This window comes from Meriones unguiculatus, chromosome 1 (assembly GCF_030254825.1).
Source record: "Meriones unguiculatus strain TT.TT164.6M chromosome 1, Bangor_MerUng_6.1, whole genome shotgun sequence".
In the NCBI taxonomy this organism is placed as follows: Eukaryota; Metazoa; Chordata; class Mammalia; order Rodentia; family Muridae; genus Meriones; species Meriones unguiculatus.
The window spans coordinates 91,979,437-92,003,616 of record NC_083349.1 but is presented as its reverse complement, the minus strand read 5'-3'; the positions used below and the strand labels follow the sequence as shown (position 1 = coordinate 92,003,616).

General features: G+C 45.9%; 1 protein-coding gene and 1 pseudogene across 1 annotated transcript in view; both read right to left on the bottom strand.

Annotated features, from left to right (window-relative positions):
* Stpg4 (sperm-tail PG-rich repeat containing 4) overlaps positions 1–24,180 on the bottom strand; it is a 45,699-nt gene that overhangs the window by 4,407 nt on the left and 17,112 nt on the right. The window contains exons 4-5 of the mRNA XM_060363335.1: positions 23,840–23,894; positions 76–180 (exon numbers count right to left, since the gene is read on the bottom strand). Coding sequence (XP_060219318.1) covers positions 76–180; positions 23,840–23,894 — 160 coding nt within the window. The remainder of the gene's footprint in view (positions 1–75; positions 181–23,839; positions 23,895–24,180) is intronic.
* LOC132651723 (U2 spliceosomal RNA) lies at positions 3,097–3,277 on the bottom strand (annotated as a pseudogene).

The following is a 24,180-nucleotide window of genomic DNA, read 5'->3' as shown; positions in this document are numbered from 1 at the left end:
ACCTACCCTGCCCCACCCATACATGTGGAATCCCAAGACCTCCCCCTCTGCAGCTGTGTCTTTTAGAATACTTACTGAAGTGACAGGCAAGAATCGGGGAACTTTAGATCGAAAACAAGAAGTAACAGAGCTTGTCACAGGTGGCTTCAAGTTATAGTCACCAGGTCCAGGGCCTTCATGCTGAAAAACATTAAAGGTGGGAGTGGGGGAGGCGGGCATTTCATTTTCACCAAGGTTTGGTTTATTTTAAGGCATTATTTGCCTTCTACAAATAAACACATGAATCAGTGAGGTGATAGAAACTTCCAGATCTGGGCTTGCAAAATCTTATACCTAAAAAGCAAAGAAAGTGCAGGGCTATCTGTCTCAGCTGCCCCAGGTGTAACCTGGAGAGGAGGTGACTCACACAAAAGGTGTGTCTCAGTGAGGGTGTCTATTCCTGCAATGAAATGCCATGACCAAAGCCACTTGGGGAGGAAAGAATTTAATTGGCTTACACTCCCATCACTGAGGGAAGTCAGGACAGGAACTTAAACAGGGCAGGAACCTTGAGGCAGGAGCTGGTGCAGCGGCCCTGGAGGGGTGCTGCTTACTTGCTTGCTCCTCATGGCTTGCTCAGCTTGCTTTCTTAGAGAACCCAGGACCAGGGATGGTCCCACCTGCCATGGTGGGTCATCCCCCATCGATCACTTAAGAAATGCCCTACAGCAGGACCTTAGGGACATTTCCTCAGTTGCCGCTCCCTCCTTTCAGAGGACTCTGGCTTGTGTTAAGCCCACATAAACTAGCCAGCACCGTGTTTCTCTCTGTAGCCCTGCCGGGGTCCCCACCGCCTGCAGGCTCCTGTCCCTCGCTCAGCACCCCTTCATCAGCATTCCTCCAGCCTGCCTGCCCTGCTGGTTGGTCTGCTGGTGAGTAGTGACTTGCTGAGCTGGGCCCTTAGTGTTAGAAAACATGCTGACTCTTTAATTACCTATGGAGGTAATTATCTGTTGTTTGAGTCTGAAAAAGTAGTCCCAGCAACTCAATGATGCAAGCACAACGCTATTGAATAAACATAGATAGCAATTAAAAACAAAACAAAACAGCAAACACCCAATAGGAAAATTAACAGAAGACAATTCACAAAGGAGGAAATACAAAGATTCACCGAGAGAACTCCTTTGTAACCAGATAACTTCTGACTAAAACAGGTAAAGGGTATTCTTCTTAAATACAGAAAAAGGGGCTCGGGGAAGTGTGCAGGGGCAGGAAACGCCTGAAATGCAAGTTCTGGTTTCTTTGTAAGCTCAGTTATGGTATGTAAATATGTTTTTGTTTTCATCCCAAGTGTGGGGTTTTAGTTGGTTTGTCCACACCTGTGGGGCCTGGCTTTTGGCAGCTGGTAATAGCCTGCCTCATGCTGCACGGAGAGGGGTGTGGCCTAGGACTCTGTAAATATGAGAACCGAGAAAGAGAAGGTGTGGCCTGTGATGCAGCATGTGGTGTTGGCCTGTGGCTGTAGCAGTTTGGACAGACCAGAGAGGTGTAGTGTTTTGGAGCAGACAGAAGGAGAGAAACGCCTCAGGGTACAGCAGCCAGCGTGGAGGAGGCTCCTGGCTGCTTCTGCGGTTGACGGTTGACGGAGATTGGCATAGAGCCCTAAAAGAACCCCCAGGCCCCAAACAGCCAGGAGAAGTAAAGGGGTCTGGGCCTCTTCTCCCCACTAACCCTCTCTCCTACATAGGATTGGGAGGTTGGAAGGGAGGTGAGGCTTAAACACCCCAAATAAAGTAGTTTTAAAAACAAGCGCTCCAAACACTTATGTGGCTCATGTTCTAAAACAAAAACCAAAAACTAAAACAACCGTGGGCAGAAGTGAGGAGAGAAGAAAATAAAAGCCCCAGAGATTAACAAGCATGGCACTCCTCAGGGACCATGGCATAAGTATAATTTGATCAGTTTCTCATTGGGCTGGCAAGGCCAGAAATAGCTTTACAATGTACATGCCACCCCAGAGGTGGGGAGAAAGAAAGACAAAGAGGTGGTTGGAGAGTGGTTGCGGGAACCCAGGGCAGAAATAGCTAGTCCTGAGCCCCAGGGAGACAAGGTCAAATGAGCACCAACCCTGGATAATGCTAACACAGTATAACCCTTTTCTCTCTCTCCCATTTTTAAATAACTAGTGCTTGTTGCCTCAAGGGTGGAGTGGGATAAAAACCAGAAATGATTCTTTCTGGCAGAATGTCTTGGCTCTGCTCCTAAAACAAGTTGAAGGAATGGATTGAAGATGGAAGAGAAAGTGGGGAAAATATTCAGGATTCTCTGTAACATCTGGCTTCATGTGTCTAGGTATGCATGTGGTTTTGGTTTTGGTTTTGTGGGGTTGGGGATCAAACCCAGGCCCTGTGACACTAGGCAAGCACCACGCCACTGACCTAAATCCCAAACTCTTAGCTCTGATTTCACTGTGTGGAGTTAAAAACAGTATCAAGGGGATGGAGGGACAGCTCAGCAGTTAAGAATGCATACTGCAAAGAGAAGGAGGAAGGAAGGGAGAGAGGAAGGGAGGGAAAAAAGAAAGAGAAAGGAGGAGGAGGAGGAGGAGGAGGAGGAGGAGGAGGAGGAGGAGGAGGAGGAGGAGGAGAAAAAGAAGAAAACAGTAAGAAAAAAGTTTGTTCTGCTCTCGAAAATCCAGGTTGGGTTTCCAGCATCAGCGCTGGGACTAAGAATTGCCTGTGGTCCAGTTCCAGAGGAGCTGACACCCTCTTCTGTTCTCTGAGGGCATGTGTATATTCTTTTGAACTAATTATTTCACTTTTAGCATTCATCCTAAGAAAGAATGAGACTTGAATTAAAAAAAAATATATATCTAACCACAGATATCCACAATGACATTGCTTCCAAAAGCAAAAAATTTGAAAATAAACTGACCAGTGATAAGTTCCTGGTTAAGTAATCAGATTCAGTGCTGTTATGGCTATAAAATAGCTTTTTATTTGTTTGTGGTTTTCAAGACAGGATCGCTGTGTTTCAAACTCACAGCCCTGTGCTGGCTTCTGCTGAATTTAGAGGCATGGGCAGCCGTGACCAGCATGGAAGTTTTCAAGTGTCCGGAAGAAGTGCACCATTCTTGGATATACCAGGCCAAAGTGTGGAGTGGGGGAAGTAATTCCTAGTCCAGCCTCAGCTCTAAGAATCCATTTACTATATTATCTTTAGGTAAAGAATGTATTGGATCGTAAACTGACATAAACAGATGCTACACTAGATCTTAGCTGAGCGGCCAATAAGTGATACAGTGTGTGTGTGTGTGTGTGTGTGTGTGTGTGTGTGTGTGTGTGTGCCATTTCTAATAAGTAAGTGAATAATATAAACTTAAAAATGGGTATAAATTTAAAATTGGATACATGGTCTGGGCACAATGGTACCTCTGCCTTCCCAGCAATGGAAGCTCCAGGCAGGATGGCAACTATGAGTTCAAGGCCAGCTTAGTTTACATAGTGAGATCCTGTCTCAAAAACAAAGGATAAAGATATGTAAACGTGACACCAAAAAGGTGCCTAATGAGTCTTGGAATGAGTTGTTCCATTGTGTTCACAGATTATCTCCAGGTGGTGGCATGTTGACTTAAACATAACATTTTTTTTTTCCCTTGATGATCTACATTTCCTAATTTCTTTACAATGAACAAAATCATTCTCAAAATATGAAAAAAATATACCTATAATGTAGATAAGTGAGTATGGAAACTGGATAAAGGAAAGGAGGGAGCAGAAATAAAAGCTAAGTCCGTACAGGGGCAGAGTGAAGGAAGACTCCGGGGGTGTGTCAGAACAAGGGCCCGCCCACAGCTCCTCGAGGGATGCAGGAGCAGGCTCCACGAAGGTGGGTGGAATTAGGGCTGCTGCTCTCGCTTCTGCTGCCCTGCGAGCTGTTACTAACGGCCAGGGACAAGTCATCACACAGGGACAGACAGAACAAATCACAGCAGGGACGAAAGCGCTAATGTCCTAAACTGAAGCACACACAGGGTAGAGGTCATCTCAGCCGAAGGGCTCTACGTGGCGCCAGTTCTGCCATCGGCATCAGCCTGCACCTGCATCAAGGGACTGTGAACAAGAAGTAACAGCCTTGAGAACTGGACAGGGCCATTTGTGCAGCCCCTTCTTCTGGCTGTGACAATGGAGACTTTCAAGCCAGCTGAGTAGCCGACCAAAGATATGCTGCCCTCGGCATCTCCCTAGGGCCCTGCCTTTGGCGTGGACGGAAACACTGCATCCTGCGCACTTTTCCCTAAGCCTGAGGTACTTTTTCCCCCTGAGTTTCCAAGCCAGGAGTTTCTTGGGAGTCTGAGCATCAAGCCTGCTGAAGCCCTGCTGTGTTCCTGTTGCCACCCAGCAGCTGCCCTGTGTGAGTGAGTGGTCATCTGAGTCTCAGGGACTAAGACGTGAGATGGGAAGAAATCACTGCTGCACGTGACAGATGAAATCTTCTAGTGGGAACATTAGGGAAGTGGACAGTCTCTCCAAAGCATAGTCCAAAGCCATGGAAACGTCATGGAAAGCCATAACTATACTAGGTAAGACTGGCCCAACAACAGCCAGAAAGCAGCTACCACAGAGTGCCTGGACCAGTCCCACTGGAGGATAGCAAGGATGGTCAGGTAGCTGGAGATGTGCCGGGCTTTGGCCTAGTTCAGTGAGGAGGCTTTTAAAGCAATGGCTTGCCCTGTGTCTCAGCCCTCTAAAGATGAGATTTCTGGCGGCTCCTATGCTGAGGACCACCAGATCACTGGATCACGGAAGGTGACTGGGCAGGAGCTTCAGCTTCTCCTGTTGTGGGATGTCAGTAAGGAAGGGAGGCATGTGGCTCAGCAGCAGCCGTCAGCCCCTCGCCCACACTTGAAAGAAATGGTTTCCAACTCTTGCTTTTGTTAGGGCTGTGCTTCAGTATTTCTGAGTTACCCAAATCTGACCCTCCCAAAGTGTCACAGTTAGATGTCTATTGCTGTGGTGAAACACCATGACCAAAACAGCTTGGGGAGAAAGCTTACACTTCCACATCACAGGTCATCATCAAAGGAAGTCAGGACAGGAACTCAAGCAGGGAGGAACCTGGAGGCAGGAGCTGATGCAGAGGCCATGGAGGGGTGCTGCTCACTGGCTTGTTTTTCATGGTTTGTTCAGCCTGCTTTCATATGAAACCCAGAACCACCAGCCCAAAGGACGGCCCTACCCACAATGGTCTGGACCCTCCTCCATCAGCTACTAATTAAGAAAATGCCCTCCAGCAGGATTTTATGGAGGCATCTTCTCAATCTGAGGTTTCTCCCTTTCAGATAACTCTAGCTTATGGCAAGTTGACATAAAACTAGCCAGGACAATAGGTTATTGACACTTAGCCCCTGGCTTGAATCCCAGAGCTTGAGGCCAGCAGAAACCACTGGCAACTTTTCATGAAGCACATCCCTGCACTTGGGGTGGGGTGGGGGCTCGCAGCTCCACCCTCCTGATAGCAGGATGGACTTTCCCCTTTGGTTGCTAATAAGGGCAGCTTTTAGCAACTGGAGCCGTGGGAGCGGATGAATGAACTGTGATCCTGACTGAGCTTAGAGTTTCTTACACCCTGGGAAGGACACAGGCAGCACTGAGCTCATCAGGAAAGAATGAATGGAGCTCCACACAGGCCTGGTGCTATGGGAGGGCTGTGCTGTCAAGTGGGCTATTGCATGAAAGCAGAGGCAGGAGCTACATCTCGCTGCTGGAGACGCAAGCTTGGTTCTGGCTTGGGACAGCAATGGCACTGTAGACATGACAGGCCTTTAGTAAGCCCCAGTGTCCCCATGTGCACTGATCCTCCAGCTAAGAGGATGTGACAGCTGGACCAGCCTGCAGAGCCCACTCAGAAGCAAGAAGAGCAGCCATGTCCAGTGCCTGGAGCCTGTGTGGCAGCAGGTCACACTGCCCCAAGCTGTTCTGTCAAGGTGTGTCTCCTCCACTGAACACACACAGCCAGTGAACACATGTTGTGCTCAGTTGTGTTGAATGGTGCATGCTGTCTCTACCTGAAAACCAAACAGTTTTCAGTCCCATGAGTTCTGAGTTCCCACGTCCTCACAATAGGACTTCACTTGAACATAGGGTCTAGTTTACATTGAGATCTTGTTATCACAGTGAGTGTGTGTCATTTTGGCTCTTCCTTTTGCCAAAAGGGGGACAACTGGATACAAGCACTCCAAAAATCCAGAAAGAGAGAAAATACTACATGAAGACAAAAGGAGAGAAGTATTTACAAAACAAGGAATGCCAGTGTCAAAAACATTCTAGCAAGCCCCACAGATAGAGTCCCAGGTCTGCAAGAAGCTGCTTGAAGAGCTACATGTGAGCCGATGGAGAGAGGACAAGGAGACATTTGCAAGGCAAGACAGCTGGAGGAGGGCTTGATGCAGGAAGCGGTGACAGGGAAGGTCAGGGCAAAGAGAAAGGGACAGAGCCTGGAGAACAAGCCTGGAGAGGGCATACTGCTCGTTTCAGCTCTGTGGGGATAATTGCCAAAAGTAAAGGAAAAATGGTAACTTGCCTGGGCTGATCTAACTCACAGGAAAGTCCAAAAGCCAGGTGATCAGCAGAGCTGGGAGAGCTCACTCCATGCAATTAACAGGAGGGCTCTCTTCTATTTACCTCTCTGATTCTTGTATTGTCCCGTGGTTGGAACTGCTGCGTATGTCAAATCTTGGCCATATAAATAGTTAAATCCCCACACCTTCACCTGCTGTGTGCAAAGTATTACAGTGAGGGATTTGGGGAGCTATTAAAAGCATTAGGGTAGCAATATTGACCACGGGATGCTGTGATCTAATTGCAAGGATGAGACCGATTCAGTCAAAGCAATAGAATAAGAATTAAATGGCAGATATAAATGCTGAATGTCTCCATGCATTTCTGGTCTCTGCCAGTCTGTCACTTTAAAGTCTTTTCGCAGGTAGGTGGTATTGGGGGTTGGAATGGTGCTGTGTATTCAAATTCTAAGTACTGGCCCTCAAGATCTGGTTGCTCTCCAAATGAGCACTTTCTCATGTATACCAAGTGACGTTGTATAAGTCTTGTTTCCTAATTTAAAATTGATTGGTTAATAAAATAGCTAGAAGCCTATAACTGGGCAGAAGAGAGGTAGGCAGAGCTTAGGTTCCTGGGCCTGGGGTCAACATGGGGACCACGAGGCAGGAGAGAGGAGGAAAGAAGCTGAAAAGAAGGAAGTCACCATGGGGCAGTGTGGACCATGAGCACATGGCCATGAGGGCTGGCTTGATGGAACACACGCAATTATATCAAGTAACTTGGGGTGTGTAGCTGGAAAATAACAAAATAGCTTACAGGGTTGATACCTGCCAGAGTTACTATGCTTTAAAGCTTTTATAAATCTAAATGATTTATTAAAGATCTCAATGATTTGGGAACTAGCTGGGATATAGAAGCCCTCTAGAGAATCTACAAAAAAGTGGGGTTCCTCTCCAGCCTGCTCCAGCAGACAGGCACCCATGTTGCCCATCATGAGTGCCCAGGAGAGCTGCCCCATCCCTGCTGCCATCCCTAGCTGGCAGAGCCTCCTCACATATCTGCTTTCATTTGACCTTACAACAGCCTGGTGCAGGTGGTTTTCTCCACTGACCAAGTGAGATAGAGAGCCTCAGAAAGGCCTTAGCCTCAGAAAGTGACTTAACTCCCAGGCATAGGAGCACAGCCCTGGAAATACAAGTACCTAAGTACCTAAGATCTAAGCTCTTTCTCTTTAAGGAAGCCAAAGTCCTCAAAAAGGACAAATGTCTGGAAAACCACCTTCCTAGTTGTGCTTCTGGCAGGTATCAATTCTCTTCTGTAAGACCACAAGACCAATCTCTTTGTTTTAGCGGTGTGGTAGGAGGGTGCCAGCATCCCCAGTCCATCCTAAGCCCATCCCCCAGCCTTGTGTGGGAGGAAGCTTCCATCTGTACTTACAGATGGACAGCTGAGGCAGTTCGGTAGAGAATCCCCTATTTCGTGGTCATGGTAATTGGCCCAAGGGTGTGACATGCCCTAAGCTTGCCAATCAGAAGAGCCTGCCTTTTCACATCCCCTGGCTAAGGAGGCAAGATGTGGGTATGGGTCTCCTGTCTTAGCTTGAGAAGGAAAGACGTGGAGGGTGGGGATGTTCTGGGTACATGCACCAAAATATCCTGCTGTGGGGTATCCCCTTGTAAGTCATGCTGCCATCTCGTCACTACTGTGAAATATTAATCTATGAAATTTGGGGCCTTTTGAGAGTGATTAAGGTTTAAATACAACCATAAAAGCATTGAGTCCCCATCCAACAAGATCACCACTTCATAAGGGAAAGAGGAAAGAACCAAGCATGTCCTCACCAGCTGATGGCCTGGGCTATCTAATGACGGCAGGGCCCGCATCTGCAAGAAGTGCCTCCCGGATGGACCACCAGCCTTGGGCCTCCCAGGCTTAAGTACCACGAGTATTGGAGGGGACAACAACCATTATAAAACTTGGTGTGCTGGCTGGTTTTATGCCAACACAAAGAAAGGAGGAAACCTCAACTAAGTTGGTACCAAGATAGCGGGTACCAACTCTGCTGTGACAGAGATAACCATGTGAGGAAATGTTGTGGAAGGACTTTGAAACTCTGAGCTAGAGGAGTCATTGAGTGTTGAGAGCTCAGTGGGCTGTTCTATCAGAGCTTTAAAGATAAGAATGTTGAGAGCAGTGCAGAAGATGGAAGCCTGGCCTGTGGAGTTTCCGAGGCAAGCAAAGAGTCTACCAGGCCCAGGTGCAGCTGAAGACCCCAGCAAGTTTTGGAGATCCCAGTACCATGGGATGACCACCCAGGACAGCAGCAATGGAGTGGAGCCAGCCAGAGCCTAGAACACAAGCTTTGTGCTGGAGAGGGGGTGTTGGAGACGTGATCTAAGCCCCTTGGAGGAGCCCAGAAGATTGTGATTGAATCCCAGATAATTGAATACTGCCTAATTTCTCTGTTGGAGTTTGGTTTTGCTTTATCACGACTGTGACTGTGCCCTGGTTCTTCCCCTTTGAAGAAAGTATTTAAATTAATTTATTATTATTTTTTTATAAGAGCCCATAGCTGAAAGGCTTTGAACTTTTAAAAGAGACTTTTTGGATTTTTAAAGAGATTGGATGTTTTAGAGAGACTGAAACTTTTAATGTGTTTGAATTTGCAAAGACTTGGGACTTTTAAAGTTATGTTTTTTAATGTGAGATCTTGGGGACAAATGACAAAGGAAAGACTTAATGATAATGCGTTTGTGTGTTAAGTTGAAAAGGAGTCAATTGTCCTGGAGAGTTTTATATAAACTTGACACAAGCTAAAGTCATCTGTGAGGAGATAGCCTCAATAAAAACAACAACAACAACAAAAGCCCCCAAAGCCTGTAGGGCATTTCTTAACCAGTGATTGCCGAGCTCGAGCCCAGCCCATGGCAGGGCCGTCCCTGGGCAGGACGTCCTGGGCTCTTTAAGAAATAGGGTCAAAAATTCCAGAGACAACACATGCTGGGGAGGCTGTGGAGAAAGGGGAACCCTCCTCCACTGCTGGTGGGAATGTAAACTTGTACAACCGCTCTGAAAATCAATCTGACACTTTTCCAGACAATTAGGAATAGTGCTTCCTCAAGATCCAGCCATACCACTCCTAGGCACATACCCAAAAGAGGCTCAAGTACACAAAAAGGACATTTGCTCAACCATGTTTATAGCAGCCTTATTTGTAATAGCCAGAAGCTGGAAACAGCCCAGATGCCCCTCAGTGGAGGAATGGATGCACAAATTGTGGTATATCTACACAATGGAATATTACTCAGCAATGAAAAACAAGGAAATCATGAAATTTGCAGGTAAATGGTGGGATCTGGAAAAGATCATCCTGAGTGAGCTATCCCAGAAGCAGAAAGATGCACATGGTATATACTCACTCATATAGACATATAATATAGGAGAAACCGACTAAAATCTGTACACCTAAAGAAACTAATCAAGAGGGAGGACTCTTGCTAAAATGCTCAATTCCTATCCAGAAAGGCAAAGAGGATGGACATCAGAAGAAGGAGAAAAGAGAGAACAAGTCAGGAGCCTGACACAGAGGACCTCTGAAAAGCTCTGCCCTGCAGACTATCAGTGTAGATGCTGAGACTTATGGGCATCCTTTGGGCAGAGTGCAGGGAAGCTTAGGAAAGAAGTAGGAAATAGTAAGATCTGGAGAGGACAGGAACTCCACAAGGAGAGCAACAGAACCAAAAAATCTGAGCACAGGGGTCTTTCCTGAGACTGATATTCCAGCCAAGGACTATGCATGGAGATAACCTAAGACCCCTGCACAGAAGTAGCCCATGGCAGATCAGTATCCAAATGGGTCCCATTGTAATAGGAACAGGGACTGTCTCTGACATGAACTGATTGGCCTGCTCTTTAATTACCTCCCCCTGAGGGGGAAGCAGCATTACCAGGCCATAGAAGAAGACAAGGCAGCCACTCCTGATGAGACCTAATTGCCCAGGATCAGAAAGAAGGAAAAGAAGTCAGAAGTCCTCCCCTATCGGTGGACGTGGGGAGGGGCATGCATGCAGAGGGTGGAGGGAGGGAGGGATTGGGACAGGAGGAGGGAGAGAACCACAGGGGAGATACAAAGTGAATAAAGTGTAATTAATAAAGAAAAAAAAAAAGAAATAGGGTGAGCAAGCCAGCAAACAGCACCCCTCCATGGCCTCTGCATCAGCTCCAGGTTCCTGCCCTCTGTGAGCTCCTGCTTTTACTGCTTTTGATGATGTACTGTGAGCAGAATAGTCCTATTCCTCCCCAGTCTTGCTTTCGGTCATGGTGTTTCTATAACAACAACAGTAAGCTCAGAACCTGGTTTCTACATAACCTAGACAGTCTGTGGTGCTTAGTTACAGCACTGGAAGATAGACTTAAGATAGCAACTCACCTTTACGTCATTTGGTTTTATTTTCTTTTTTGCTCAGGCTAATTTTGGATGGGTTTCTGCCACTTGCAATGGGGAAAAGCCCTATTTCATTCTTCTTCATCTTTTCTTTCCGTTTCTAGTTTGACGCTATGATAAGACAGTCACTCAGGAAACGCTGGACAGTTAAACACAACTCTGCTGATGTTAACAGCATTGGGAAAGTTGCACAGACCTTTTTTTAACAACAAAGAAAATTTGACAGGATAGACTTTTTGTTTTGTTTTGTTTTTTGAGACAGGGTTTCCCTGTGTAGCCCTGGCTGTCCTGGTACTCGCTCTGTAGACCAGGCTGGCCTGGAACTCGGAGATCCACCTGCCTCTGCCTTCTGAGTGCAGGGATTAAAGGCGTTAGCCCACCTCCCCCAACCTGGCTGACAGTTTATTTTTAAATCCTAGTAGATCTGTTACTATATTTGAAACATATTTTCCAAAATATGTTATCCATACGTACAGCTCCTCTGTGAGGAAACTGAACTGGGATCTGCCTTAATTGCGCTAATTTCCAAGTTCCAGTCAAGCAGAAATCAACTTTCTGCTTTATTCAAGCCAACCATGTTTATTAATTACTTTCCATTCCGCATGGAATTTCAAGCTGTCAGCTTAGTTTTTAATTGAACTCATCCCTTAAATCCAGGAACAGCTGGAATGAGCCCACACTCTGATAATGCATCCAGGACACTTCCTCCTAAACGTGTTCAAAAGAGACAACACAAAACTATCGCTTGTCTCTGTGCTCCTTCTGGTTCTATAATCCCTTCCTTATTCTGCATAGGGATGTCAGGTTTAAGAAAGACCAAAACGTTTGGAAATATTGTCCACATTAAATAAAGAAGACATGATATCGGATTTGTTATCTGATATCATATTTGCTTCTGCTAACAAGATATTATCTATCCTCAAAAACCGTATTTTGAAAAATCCTAAACTATTAGAAACAAAACAGCTATCTCACCAAGTCCCAGCACCCCAACGAGGCCAGCAAAATAACCAAGTGCCTCATGGTCATAGTCCTTCCACAAAGCCTGTGAAAGCAGCTGGGCGCACATGTCCTGGTTCTTCATACACAATCTCTCCCACATTAACTATGTTATATGTCATTTGTATGCTGCACTTTTTTTCTTTTTGAAAAACATTTATTTCGTCATTTAATGTGTGATTGTGTGTTTCAGTGCACGTGTGTGCACTGTGTGTATGTGGTGCTTCTGAAGGCCAGGAGAGGGCACCGCACCTCCCGGAGCTGTCATGTGGGTGTTGAGAACCAAACTCTGGTCCTCTGGAAGAGCAGCCAGTGCTCTTAACTGCCAAACCACCACCTCTCCAGGCCTGACCATTGCATTTGTGTATGCATGTATCTATCTGCCTATCTATCTATCTATCTATCTATCTATCTATCTATCTATCTATACATCCATCCATCCATCCATCCATCCATCCATTCATTTATCTAGAGACAGGGTCTTACTGTGCCGTTATTGCTGGCCTAATACTCACAATATAGACCAGGCTGGCTTTGAACTCTGGGAGATCCATATGCCTCTGCCTCCTGAATGCTGGGATTACTGTCTGCTGCATTTTAACTGTTCATTAAGTCATCAAACTTTTGGGGGCCATTTTATAATGGCACTGAAAACGTATCACTTTAATGACTATAAACAGTCCTTTGGGTGAACATGTAAACTTCTTTAAAGATCATTTCCTTCCTTAGGGCAACTAACATTACTATTATAAACAACTCCTTGATAATGCATTTATTGTTTTGGTTTTGGTTTTCATTTTTGTTTTGAGACAGGGTCTTATGTAGCTTAGATGCCTGGGCCTTGCGATGTAGCCATTGCTGGCCTGTGATCTTGACGTTCTTCCCTTCAGTTTCAGTGCTCTGCCATTGAACGAAACCCTGGTTCTCAGAGGTTCGTTTGTTTGTGTTTGTGTGAGTGAGTGCATTTATGTATGTGTACCATGTGCGTGCCTGGTGCCTGCAGGGTTTAGGCAAATGTGTGGGTACCCCTGGAGCTGGAGTTACAGGCGGTGTGAGCTGCTTGTGAGTGCGGGGAACTGAACCTGTGTCCCTGAAGAAGCAGCGGGGGCTCTGAGCCACTAGGCTGCCTGTCTAGCTGGTCATGTGGTTTTTAAAAAGCTCAGCACTCACTCAGCGTCAAACTAGTCTGCCCTGGGCTGCACTGATGTGCACTCCCACCAGCGGCACATGAGAAAAACAGTTTCTACAGCCCACATGCCAAGCAGGCAGCAAGAGTTTTTTTTTTTTTTTTTTTTTTTAAGAAAAATGGAAGTTTTGTTACCCCCACTTTTCCTAACAGGAATACTAAATGAAAACGTCAGTAGCTTCCACACACACAACTGTGCAGAACATCTGATATCCTTAATGTCCATTCCATATTCTGAAACATTGGATGGATACAGTTTTGTTGTTGTTGTTGTTTTTTGTTTTTGGATCAGGAGTCTTCTTTAGGTCATTTGTAAAACCAAGAGGAAGCTCCCATGGAGGCCAGCAGTTGCCTCACTCGGGTCTCTGGCTGGAGTGACACAGGCTCTGTGCTGTGCATCTCTTGGAGACATCTTGGTCTAGGGAACCTCTGCTCCTGTGGTGAAGCATTTGGTCTTTATGACGGAGCTCAAAGCAAATGGTGACTGCTAAATTATGAACATGATCATCTTTCTGAGGGTGAAAAAAAGGCCCCTTCCCCTTACTCATGGTAGAGCATGTCTCCAGGCATTTACCCAAAACTGTGCTTAAAGACCCTCTTTGTGCCAGGTGGTGTTGGCACACGCCTCTAATCCCAGCACTCAGTAGGCAGAGGCACACAGATCTCTGTGAGTTTAAGGCCAGCCTGGTCTACAGAGCAAGCTCCAGGCCAGCCAAGGCTACACAGAGAAACCCTGTTTCAAAAAGAAACAAAACAAAACAAAAACTCTACACTGCTCTATTAGTGATCATTATTTTAATAACAACATCACCAGGGCTCGAGAGAAGGGTCAGTGGTTAAGAGCACTGGCTGCTTGGTGCTTTTCCAGAGGACATGGGTTCAATTCCCAGTACCCACATGGATTTTCACAACTGTCTTTGACTGCAGTTCCAGGAGATCTAACACCCTCACAAAGGGCAAAACATCAATGAACATAAAATAAAAATAAATAAATCTTTTTTTAACTTTCAAAAACTCTAAATCATCAATAGGTGTTTTCTTGTTATGTTTCTCCCTTCCCCATCCTTTTCTCCCTTCCCACTCTCTACCTTCTTTCTTTTCTCCTTTCCTTCCTTTCTTGCTTTGATTCTTTTTCTCTTTTGGCGCTAGAACCCAGAGCCCTGGGCACTCTAGGCAAGTATTCTACCCCTGAACTACAAACCAAACCATGATATATATATACAAGAAAGTGGAAAGTGGGGCTGGTTGGCAGGGAAGACAGTTGTCAGGAGCCAGGGGGACAGGAGAGGACAAAGGGGCAAATCGGTCAAGTTCATTCTGTGCACATATGAGAATGTCAACAAAATACATTTGTGTATCATTAATATGTGCTCATTAAAACACATTTTAGGGGCTGGAGGGATGGCTCAGTGGCTGAGAACACTGGCTGCTCTTTCAGAGGACCTGCGTTCTAATCCCATCACCCAGATGGAAGTTCACAACAGTCTGTAATTCCAGTCCTAGGTGATCCATGACCTTTTCTGGCCCGCACAGGCAAGACACACATGTGGCGCACAGGCTCGAGTTCAGGCAAAACATTCATGCACACAAAATGTTAAAAATAAAAATGAAAACATTTTAAAAAATGATGCATCAAATATAAATACTTTAAATATCCCATGAATAAATTCTTTTTACTAGGTGGCTGTGAGATTATGATGCAAAGCCAATAAACAAACTCCACTGAGTTCCTCACAGGCCACAGCAAGAGGAGGAGAAACAGTCTGTGCGTGCTTATTTTATAACTAACTTTGTTCTAAAAAGGTGAAGATGACCTCGCCAGTGTCTGTGCTAGACTGCCCAAGAGCTACAGGTGAGGTTTCTGGTGTCTGCAGGCTCACACTCAGCAAGACTGAGTCAGCAGGGCTCAGGTGGCACTGTGCCCATACCGTAACCAAACCCAAAACACACTTCGGAGAATTAGAGAGGTGCGTGCCTTTAATCCCAGCACGTAACCCAGGAGGCATAAGCAGGTGGATCTCTGTGAGTGTGAGGCCAGCCTGATCTACATAGCAAGTTGCAGGTCGACCCCAAGATTACATAAAGAGATCCTGTCTTAAAAAAAAAAAAAAAAGAAAAGAAAGAAAGGAAAAATAAATAATTAAAAATTAGAAGAAAATTTAAAAACATCTAAAGCAAAATTTAAATGTGTAGTTTAAAAAATATAAGGAAATACAGACTTCATCCTATTTGACACATTTGAGCATTGTGTGAAGAGCTGGATAAGGAGAAGAAAGCCAGCACATTCTTTTCTTCCCTGGGGCTTCTGGGCCAGAAGGCGATTAAAAAAAAAAAAATCACCTAATTTGCTGACACCAAAAATTTTGCATTTTGACCTTTTGTATAAATAAAACCAAAAAATAAAGGAACCCCCCCCCCAAAAAAAAAAAAAACTTTAGAAAATATACATGTTGACATCTTTTTGCTGTGGAGTTTCTACAAACCAGCAACAGCAAAATAATATTAAATGCCACTTGATGGGGCAAAGACTGTGACCAGACAGTACACAGGGGGTTGATAATACAAGGATGGGGATGGGGACTGGGTAGTAAACAAGGAACTTTCCCCACGGTCTGCACGCTTCACAGCTTCCCAAAAGTCAGCCTTGGGATAAGAATGTCCCCCTCAGGCTCACCCATCTGAATGCTTAAGTCTCCAGGGAGTGCTGACGCTTTAAAGGATTAGAAGGAAGGATTAGGAGCTGTGGCCTTGTTGGAGGAAGTGGGGGTGGACTTTAAGGTTTCAAAAGCCCAAGCCAGCCTTTCTCTTTGCCTACAGCTCATGGTGTAGCTCTCCACGACTGCTCCAGCACCTGCCTGCTGCCGACATGTTCCCTGCCATGATGATAATGGAACTGCAAGCGAGGCCCCGATTAAATGCTTTCTTCTATAAGAGTTGTCACCATGTCTCCTCACAGCAATAGAACAGAGGCAAAAGACAAGAATGAAAAGCAGGGCGTGGAAATGCACAATTGTAATCCGAGTACTTGGGTGATGGAGGCAGGAGGATCAGGAGTTCAGAGGTCATCAGCTACATGGAAAGTTGGAGGCCAACCTGGGCTCCATGAAAATGTCTCAAGAATAAACACAAATTCCTCTTCACGTAACACCAACACCCACCACGGCTATCAGGTTGATGTGTCAGTCAGCTTCCCACCCCCCACCCCCCCCCGCTTGTGTTGACATGTTCGTTGAGCAATACACTGACATCGAAATGTAAGGTAAACCCGCCTCAGAGTGAGCATACATCATTACCATCAAAGCTGAGCATTTCATGAAGCAGTGAAAAGTGACGGAGTGCCCAGATCCCAGGAAAAGCCTCTGGTGGAGCCACAAGAACCAAATGACACAGACTAGGCTGCTGAGATTGTTGGTACTTCAAGAAAGAATGATTTAAAATACCAGAAGATTGAGAGATGCATTTAGGAAAATATAACTTGGTTATACTGTAAGTTGGCTTTTTGCTTGGTATTTTGGTTTTCCTAAGGTCAAACACAAAACTGGGTTTGGTAGGGTCAGGGTCAGGGTCGGGGTAGGGGGAACACAGTTGTCATCCAAGAAGTGGAAGGCTGAGGTGGCAGAATCATGATCTTAAGGCCAGCTTGGGCTACAGAGCAAAACCCTGTTTCAGAAATAAAATCGAATCTGGTAATAATCAAGATGCAGGCCGCTGAGATGACTTGGAGAGTCACTTGCCATACAGTCCTGAAGATCACAGGACCCCTGTGCCCAGAGTTATACACAAATAAATAAGAAACACTAAAAGTCACTCTGCTGCCCTAAAATGTCAGAAAAGGTGAAGTTTATCTACATCTATCTTTACTCTTCTTTATTTTTAGTAAGTTTTAAATTTTGGGCTGGTCAGATGGGTTCGCAGAGTAAAGTGTTTGCTGGCCTGTCAACCTGAGCACAATTTCCAGTATCTAAAGCACCTATTCCTGCAAATTTAGCTTGACCTCTGACTTCTGACCTGCACACACACACACACACACACAAATCAATGTCATTGTTTTTCTTAAATTTTTGAGACTGTGAATTTAATAAATACAGTTTAGAAAAAAAAATTGGAAGCAAAACCAAACATCTCCAATTTCGTTGCCTAAGGCATGTTTTTGTTTTTCTTTTCTAAGACTGTATGACACATAGCCCAGAAAGGTGCGTGCAGAATTTCACTGACGCAACACTTAGCCAATCCATCTCATGACTAACATTCAGAGACAGCTTTACCCGTGTCACTTAGAGAACTTAAATCAGGCCTGCTTAGCTCTTCACTGTCCGGGCAGTCGTGTGGTTCCACTGTTATTTTCTGGTTTCTCTTACCCACAAAGTTACCCATGGAGCTGCTTTTGGAAGAAGTCATGGTGTGGCCCTCACCCCTCTGCCCACGAAACGGTGCGTTAAATCGGCCCCCATTCGTTTACTAGATCAACGTTACTCGGGCAGAGCCGGGAAACGGTGGTTTCTGTTTTTTCTGCACAGCCTTTGCTTTTACCTAGAGTTAAGAGGGGCCTTGTTTTCTCACCTGCACAAGTCGCTGCTCGTGTTGTCTTACCCCTCCCCCACAGTGCCAGTTGTTTTCCAGCTAGCTCCTCCTCACGAGAAGTCCCCTAGGCGGCTCTACTTTTATTCTCAATACAAATTGTTCATCCTGCTGCAGATGTCCACCTGGGAATTTCTCACTGCTCTTCTGGATCCTGCGCCTTCTCTCTAGATATGTTCATTGTTTTGCTGCATTTTATCACTTGCAGCCTCATTTTAAAAGGGCATGGGGGGGGTCATTTTATGTGGTTTTTCATGTTTGAAGTGTTTTGTGGAGGTCAGAGGACTAGCTAGGATACTGAGCCTCACCTTCTGTGCTGGACAGTTTTATGACAGCTTGACACAAGGTAAAGTCATCCGAGAGGCCAGAACATCAGCTAAGAAAATGCTTTTGTAAACCTGGCAATGGTGTTACACTTTAATCCCAGTGCCCAAGAGAAGAGGCAGGTGGGTCTCTGAGTTCAAAGCCAGCCTGGTCTACAGAGTGAGTTCCAGGGAAGTCAGAACTGTATAGTTAGGCTACGTCTCAAAAAACAAAACCAGACAAACAAAAAAAGAAAGCCACCGGAGGAAGCCACAGGGAGCAAGCCAGTGAGCAGCACCCCTCCATGGCCTCTGCATCAGCCCCTGCCTCCAGGTTCCTGCCCTGTGTGAGTTCCTGTTCTGACTCCTTCAATGATGACCTGCAATGTGGACGTGTAAGCTGAATAATTCTTTCCTCCCTGTGCTCTCATTACAGCAACAGAAACCCTAAGCTACCTTCTCTGTTGTTCGCATTTATATGTCAAACTAACCCAGTTGCAGGCTCCTGTGGATTCTCTGTCTCCATCCCAAATCTTTCCTTAGGAGTGTTGGGATTAAACATACACACTACTGTGCACAGCTTTATGTGGGTGCTGGGGATTTGAACTCAGGTCCTCAGGCTTGTGTGGAAGTGCTTTACACACCATGCCATCCTCTCAGCCACACATAAAATATTTTTATTTCATCATCATAGCTGATTGCTAGCTTGGGTTGGACATAAGCTCCTAGGTTGAAAACTTACTTTCCCATCTTATCATGGATAGTAACTGTATTCCTGAGAAAACCTTCCTTTTCTGGTCATGGAATTCTGTCTTAGTTAAGTGTCCAGGCTGCTTACCTCCATCACCTCTGGAGGTTTATCTCACGGACCTGATAGAACACTGGCATACGGCTGGGATAAACTGAAATCAGCCAACTCCACAGCAGTGCCGTATACCACTGGGGTCAGTGTGGGGTTCTCTTCCCTCTGGGTTTACTGAGATTCTTCCTCCATCAATTTTTTCTTGCTTTCCTCTTTTTTTGTGGTTGGTGGGGTAGAAGGGTGCTGAGTATTGAACCCGTGTCCTTTGCTAGCTGGGCACCTATATACACACACATGGCCTCCCGTCTCCTTTCTGTGTAATCGAGGTGAGTGGAACTCCCAGATTCAAGCAGTTCTCTTGCCTCTACCTCCCAAGTGGCTGGGACTATAGGCATATGCCATTGCACCAACTCCACCAGTATTTTGCCCAGGGGGCGACATTCCATATGAAGAGGGGGTAGGTTCCAGACCAAATCCCTCTGTGCAGTTTTAATTGATTCCCTGATGGACCTTTACCATTCCTCCAAAAGTAGCTTCCCAAATAGTTGAGGGACAGATGGACACAGTGGCCCCAGATCAGCTTTTACTGCCTGAAGACATGCCTGTTCCTTAGGCAGGACAGCCTACAGCTCATGTTTTTTGGAATCATTATGGGCTGGGTTTATGTCTTAATTCTGCCTTTGATAACCATGTGACCCTGAGCAATTAATTTCTACTCACTGGCTTACCAAATAAAGATAAGCAACTATGATCTCCTCAAGTGGTGAGGAGTAAATGGCACAGTCTATGCCCAATACAGGACACTGTGCCCAGAGCCAGAAGCCACTCCACAGCTAACGTACGGAGAGAGGCCTGAGTCCCTAACAGTTCTATAACTGTCATATAACTGATATGATAACTATAACTATATCACTTCTAGGTAAATTAAACTCAAGGATAAAGTTGGCCATATGAATTTTCTCACGAAGAAGCTGGAATATAATGGCCTAAGAATAAACGCTGGAGCATTCTCTGGCTAAGTGTGTGAGTTCACACCTTCACCCCCAGAAGGTTCCCATTAAGTTTCCTTACGCGAGTTCTGGGCTCGCACACTCGTGGCAGGCCACCATCTACCGCTGCAGGATCAAAGGACTTTGCTCTAGGCATCTTACAAGTTTATGGGTGTAAACCAAACCCACAGCTGCTCCAGGAATGTGTGTTCAGGACAGACATGAATCACAGCCCCAGGCTAGTTCTCTGCCTGTGAACATTTTCCCTGATAGTATTCTTTTCCATTTTCTGAAGGGCAGGATGTTCCAAGTCAGCGAAATGATCTTATTCAGAAAGGAATGGATAGTGCTGTCTTATTTTTTATTTTGTGTACGTATCTAACCCTGTATCTAACACACACACACACACACACACACACACACACACACACACACACACCGGGCAGAGAGACTAGCAGCAAGGACCTCTGCAAAACAAACATTTCAGAATACTGGCAAGAGATGTTAGTCTAGTATTTTGTGCTGTTTCACACATTTGTAGAACTTGGGGACATTGTGTCTCTATGCCTCATTTTAGATGCCAGGCCTCCAAAAAGAAGCCACCTTTAAATTTAGAGAGAGAGAAACTGGGGTGTTCTACCAAGATGGTGGCAGTCAGCAAGACACAGCCAATGTGGTGGTGAAGGAATGTTTCACAAAGACCATGTGCACAGCTAGAAAGTATTAGTTTCAACTACAAGAGGACAACAGAATGTTCTAGGTGGGGTAGGGATGTCTCTACAGAGGAAAAACACATAAAAGCAAATAGTGAATTATCTATGCCTTTGAGCGTTACTTGGAAGAATTTCTTGGGTTTGTTTTTGTGAGAAGCTGGGGTTCTTTACAAACTAAACAAAACTAAGAAAATAAAAGATTCCAGTGGTGTTGCATGCTTTTAATCCCAGAACTCAGGAGGCAGACACAGTCGGGTCTCTGTGAATTTGAGGATAGGCTGGTCTACACAGCGAGTTCCAGGACAGCCAGGGCTACATTACACAGAGAAGAAACCCTGTCTCGAAACACTCACACAGATGGACATTTTCTTCTATTACTTTCCACAAATAAGCTTTTTAGCTGAACCCCCCAGTGTGTCTACTTTACATACGTCGTTAGTTTGAACTGGAAACATCCTTGTAGCCTCGCGCTTTGAACGCTCAGTCCCCAGATTGTGGCACTGTTTGGGAGGGTGTGGAACCTGTGGGAGGGGGGTCCTGGCTGGCACACCCTGCCCTCTACCCTAAACTTCTGCGCCCCCCGGGGCTGGGCTACCCTTTCCCCAGCTGCCCTTCCCTCGATAGTCCAGTCATCTTCTTACCTGGCTCTTTCCATACTCTGTTGGGCCTCCTGCACCTGGTTTCCCTCCCCCTCCCCCTTTCCCTCTGCTCTCCTCACATGGCTCAGTGCGGTGTCCAGTCTGGACTCTCCCAGATGCGCTACCTCTGGCTTTGCTCTCCCACATATCTGTAAGAAGCTTTCTCCTCCATCATACCTAGGAGCAGTCACGTCCTTTACTTTTTATTTCATTTTTTCATTCAGGAGGCAGAGGCAAGCGGATCCCTGTGAGCTCGGCGCTAGAATCCTGGTCTACACAATGAGTTCCCGGCTAGCCAGAGTTACATAATAAGATCCTGTTGCAAGGAAAAGCGACATGGACTGGAGATCCGGCTCAGGTCCTCTACTCTTCCAGAGGGCCTGGCTTTGGTTCCTGGCCCCCGCATGGTAGCCCACGCCAGCTGTAACGCCAGCCCCGGATGATCCAGTGCCCTCTGCTGACCTCTGCGGGCAACAGGCATGCACATGGCGCACACAGAGGCAAACACTCCTGCACGTAAAATAAAGAATTTTATGAAATGTAAAGGAAGCTGGGCGTGGTGGCACACACTTGCAATCCCAGCACTCAGGGAGGCAGAGGCAGGTGGATCTATGTGAATTGGAGACCAGCCTGGTCTACAAAGCAAGTTCAGGACAGCCAGGGCTACACAGAGAAACCCTGTCTTGAATAAAACAAAGAACAAAAGAAAACAACAACAGCCCCCCCGCCCCCGGAAATCAGCACTGAAAGTCTGATTTCACTCACTGCTGAGATATACCGAGGCCTATGGTTTTGGAGTTTGGGGGCTTGGTTTGTTCGGGAACCTGGAGCTGCAGATCACAGAAGCCCGTCTGTGTGCAAAGCGTGGCGGGCCATTCTGGTGAGAGCTGGAGAGACTAGAACATGTCAGACCTGCAGACAGACTGCAGAGGGAAGCAACAGTCTGTCAGGAATGCCGCGTCGGTGGTCCTTTGTGTTATGTTTTAGCAAAACAAAAATTAATTAATTTTTAAAAAATTGGTTGTGTCCTCTCCATGTCCTGAGAACTGAAGTAAGACCAGATTAAAAGAAATGTACTAAAAGAGGAAATTCACAAACGACATCCAGGCTCTAGCAGAAGCTGCTGCCTGCTTTTGGCTAGGTTTACAGAGAGAGCGCAAAGAAAAGAGCTCAACAGAAGGATTGGGAAAGATGGCAGTTTGGTGAAAAAAGAAGTGTGAACACAGAGCTGTAGGCAAAGCAAGTACTGGGGACACTGCAGCGGCAGTCGGCAGTCGGAGGGCCTGGAGACACTGGGAAAGAAGCCTGAGGACAAGACCCCAGCTGCCGAAGGAGCAGGGTGCAAAGCTGAAACCCTTCAAAGGAAGGCCAGAGTGCCTTGCTGGAAGTGGGTGAGCGAGGGAAATGTTCTACCAGTTCAGCCGCACAGGCTCTCAGAGGCAGCAGCAGTCCAAGACTGTATCTAGAGCTGGCAGAAAGCTCGGCGTTATCCGCATGGCTCTAGTTTTGTGGGCGTGCAGAGTGCAAAAGTGGTGGGATCGGTGAGGCTTGCACCAAACAGTTTCACAGGGAGGCCCGGGAGGCCGTGCGAAGTGTAGCAAGGTTGCACTCCCTGCAGGTAGCCCTGACAGAGCTGTGCAAAACACGTGGAAATGAAGATCCAGGATGCTGGAAGTGCCAAGAATAGGAAATGCCTGCCAACGATAATTGCAAGCACCCAAAAGAGCTGGCCCAAGACCACAGAGGCTGCGAATGTCAACGTTATTCGGATGGGGACTCGGAGCTTATCAGAGCCCAGCTGATTCCACTACAGGCCCAGTACGCTCGTTCTGCTGGGCGTGGGTTTTACTTCGGTCCGATTTTTCCATTTTGTGTCCCCACTCACCCCCTTGGGATGGGACTCTACTCTGCTTCATTAAATGTGGAACAATGCTTAACTTGTATTTTTTTCTTCATTGGGGCTTAGAGCTAAGAGTTTGCTTTTAACAGTGTCAGGACTGCTGAGTTTATCGACAGGGTTGAGACAGGTTAAAATTGGATAAATATATCCTCAAGCTGTGAGTCTTGAGGGCCTAGAACCAGAATATGATTGCTTGGAAGTGGACTGTCCCTCCCAGACTCATGCATTAGATACCCAGGCCCCAGCTCGTGCCATCGGTTTGAAGGCTGTAGAGCCTTTAGGAGGTAAGGCCTGGATGACCAGAGCAATCACTGGGGCAGACATTTGAAGTTTGTCACCCACCTCTGGTTCTGACCTGCTTTTTCTGCACCCAAGATCCATAATGAAATTAGGGTTCACCCCTGGCATTGCACATTCTGTGAAAAGTCACCGTCATGTGAACAGACCGTGCATGCTTTTGCCAACGCAGACTCCACCATGCCTTCCCCACCATAAAACACTGTTATGCCTTCTTCCCTAGTTTAGGTGCACTAAAGCTTCTGAAACTATGGCCCAAAAGCAACTGTCTCCTCACCTGAGCTGTTCTTGGCAGCTATTTTGTCACAGATACACAGAATGCAGCCAGCATGCATAACCTGTATCAACTGCCTCGACCATTCATTCATAGCTTATATTATGTGAGCAAAATGATAACACATTAGGAGGAAGCATCAAGCCCATTTTGCATTAACTCTCTACATTTTACTTACAGGTGTGAAATAGTTTGGTGGGAATCTTTGCACCGCAGAACGAAATACGAAACTCCTATATGTAAAAAAAAAGAAAAGAAAAGAAAAGAAAAAAAGTGGTTTTTCTAAATCTGTTTTTTTTAAAATGAAGATCTTTGTTAATTTATTATTCATCTCTCATTAAGTATTTTAAACACTAATCTGGACATGAGGTGCATGACAAGGTTTAAAAACCACAAGTGTTAGTACATAACCACAAATGTAAATATTATTGCTTCTGTGGGATGACAAATAGCACCCAACTAATTTTATTTTTCCACACCCTTTAAATCATACTTTATTTTAGTTTGGGGGTGTGGGGG